Raw genomic sequence first — 2,709 nt, 5'->3', positions numbered from 1 at the left:
AAGGGGGCCCAGCAGGGAGGTGGCAGTTCTGGTCCTTACTGAGGAAGACAGAGGCAAAGAAGTTATTAAATATGTTGGCTTTGTCGTCTGGCGTGACAACCAGATTCCCCGTCTTGTCCTGCAAGGGCCCCACATTTCCTGGGGCCTTCTTTCTACTCCTTATGTACTTAAAAAAGGACTTCTTGTTGTCCTTAATCCGGGAAGCCAGCCCCTGTTCCATCTCTGTCTTGGCCTTCCTAACCATCCCCCTACATCCCCGAGCAACTGTAGAATAGTTCTCCTTAGTGACTTTAAATGGATCTGTTTTTCAGAGGGCTCAGAACTTTCTGAAAACTAGATCCTAATAATTGTGTCTAACCAAAAAGTACAGATCTTGCAAACACTATCCTTGCATCAAGGATTAAAATAGAAAACAAACAAAAGAAAACCCCTGGAAAGATGGCTTTATTTTAAATGTATGGGGGATTTTCGGAGGCTAAACAATAAATAAAAAAAGAACAGGGAAATTAAACTCGCAGGGAAGAGCCCCCTAAATGATGAAACAAGTTTAAATGACCCCCCGTGTGGAAAAAAACAAAAAACAAATGGAGAAAGAAGTGAGCTAGTTCATTGGCCAATTCAGCTATAGCTGATTCTTGTCTAATTTTGAGTATGCAGTTCCACTTGGCCAACACCCTTTCTTCGGCCCTGCCCCTTTGTTTGAATATAATTAAGACCTTTGATTAACGCAAACAAGTAAAAACCAAACCAAACCCAAGCCAACCCCCACCCCCAAAAACCAACCAAACCAAACCAAACCAAACCAAACCAAACCAAACCAACCAAATCAAACCTATCCCCCCCAAACCCAACCCTGACTGCTTGTTAGAAGGTGTAGGTTCCCTGGTGGCCTATCTTTGCTTTTGTTGGTGTCATACTCCCTTCATATCAAATTAGTTCTGTCCATGCTAAATAGATATATGCTCAGGTGTTGGTCAACATCATTGCTACTGTGGCAGAAGGGAGTATTATCTACATCAACTTTGGCAGCACACAGAAAGCTCCAAATAGATACCCAGTGGGAGCTGAGCATTTATTAACTGGAATGATTCAGCATGTACACATGGAAATATCAAATTAAGAATAAACCCCCACTCTCCTTTATGGTAGTAACAGAATGGTACACTTACCAATAGCACAGACCTACTTGATACTCTGTTACAGCAAATCACGAGTGAAACTGCAGAAAGAAACTGCTTTGGAGTTTGAAAAGTCCAGTTGAACATAGTTGTACTAACTCAGACCTTACCTTTTTGTAGGCATTGTGGAGATCAGTGTGCAACCACAAGGAGTACAGGAGGACTGAGGCAGCTTTGCCAGCTTTGTTGAATGTAGCACTGCCATTTGTAAAACAAAAACCCCATAAAATACAGCTAACATTGCAGGTCGTGAACAATGCATGTGGACTTAAATAGAACAAGCACTTTACAACACAATCACTTAAAAACAGTTGCTCCTTCATTTTGAACCTAAGAGCTCAGTTCTTTCTCTCAGCTTTCTTAACAGACCTCACGCCATCCTTCTCAGTGAACACAGTGGCAGTGTTTACGCGAGATGCTGACTGCGCAGTAGCTCATTACTACTGTGCAATAGCATCATGTGGCGTGAAGCGTGACGTGATGCTACTGCACATCAGTAATGAGCTACTGTGCAGTCAGTGTCACCTAAATGCTGCTTGGTGATGCTACTGTGCAGTAACTCCAGTTACTGCAGCCATTTAGTGCTTGTGTATACCAGTAGTACATGACTGTGAAGTAATCTGTGTCTACATGTGACGCTACATCGCTGTAGCAATGCACTATGGCGATGTAGCATCTGCAGGCAAAACCCATGGTGCCACAGCTACATCACCATAGTGCACATTATAGTGCATCACTATGGTGACGTAGTGCCTAAAAATAACTGTGTGGCATGCACAGTGCAGTACTGGCTGTTACTGCTTCCAAAAGGAAGTACTAAATGGAAGTACTAAATGACGGTGCAGTAACAATATAGTGGCACATGTAGATGTGCCCACTATGTTCAATTGAATTAACATTTTAATTATTATTTAAACTGTGTATTCTTTTAAGATATGTTCTTTCCAGTGGATGTTGCTGCTCTTTTGTCATGGGGAATTATATAATGTTATAATGTTATGTTATAATGACTCACCTGTCACTTATGCTGATGTTCATAATCTTTGGAAGGCCATCAGTATTTAGGAGAACCCGTGCATTCTGGGAATTGTTTTGGGTTAAGTTGTACAAGGTGTAGCAGATAGAAGCAGTGGTATCACTGACAACCTCATCAGGATTTGGGACAGAGTCAGGAAGTATGGAGACCAAATCAGGTAAAACTTCTCTAGCTACAGGATGAAAATGAAACATGGAATCCAATTAAATGTATACTGTATATTCTACATTATACACACAACACATCATGCTTCCACTACCTGTGGTGCTGGGGATGTGCTAACAAGTGAAATGTAATTTCGTACTGAAGTGTATAATTGTATTTTATATGTAATTATAGGTATAATGATGTCTAGCTATAAAGATCACATGGCTTATATTTCCAAGCTAGGATATATTCTGTAACTTTCTGGTGTCAGTCAGACTAGCATAAATTAACGTTTCCCTCCAATAAATCAAGGTATACTGCCTACCTGGAGTGAGAATTCAGGACGTG

The 2,709-nt window shown here is 41.0% G+C and overlaps 1 protein-coding gene and 1 long non-coding RNA gene across 3 annotated transcripts in view; one reads left to right on the top strand and one right to left on the bottom strand.

The window, feature by feature from the left end:
- Positions 1 to 2,709, bottom strand: part of PKP2 (plakophilin 2) — a 111,860-nt gene that overhangs the window by 1,969 nt on the left and 107,182 nt on the right. Inside the window, exons 11-12 of one of the 2 annotated variants that reach the window (XM_019515454.1) lie at positions 2,194 to 2,386; positions 1,289 to 1,376 (exon numbers count right to left, since the gene is read on the bottom strand). In XM_019515454.1, the coding sequence (XP_019370999.1) occupies positions 1,289 to 1,376; positions 2,194 to 2,386 (281 nt within the window). The remainder of the gene's footprint in view (positions 1 to 1,288; positions 1,377 to 2,193; positions 2,387 to 2,709) is intronic. The other variant, XM_019515455.1, reaches the window with a different exon arrangement.
- Positions 2,393 to 2,709, top strand: part of LOC109296187 — a 1,567-nt gene continuing 1,250 nt past the window's right edge. The window contains exon 1 of the long non-coding RNA XR_002096912.1: positions 2,393 to 2,673. This is a non-coding gene — a long non-coding RNA (uncharacterized LOC109296187). The remainder of the gene's footprint in view (positions 2,674 to 2,709) is intronic.

Source organism: Gavialis gangeticus, unplaced genomic scaffold, assembly GCF_001723915.1.
Source record: "Gavialis gangeticus isolate Ggan-Ray unplaced genomic scaffold, GavGan_comp1, whole genome shotgun sequence".
NCBI lineage: Eukaryota > Metazoa > Chordata > Crocodylia > Gavialidae > Gavialis > Gavialis gangeticus.
The sequence above is the reverse complement of the archived record's forward strand: the minus strand, read 5'-3'. Positions and strand labels throughout refer to the sequence as shown.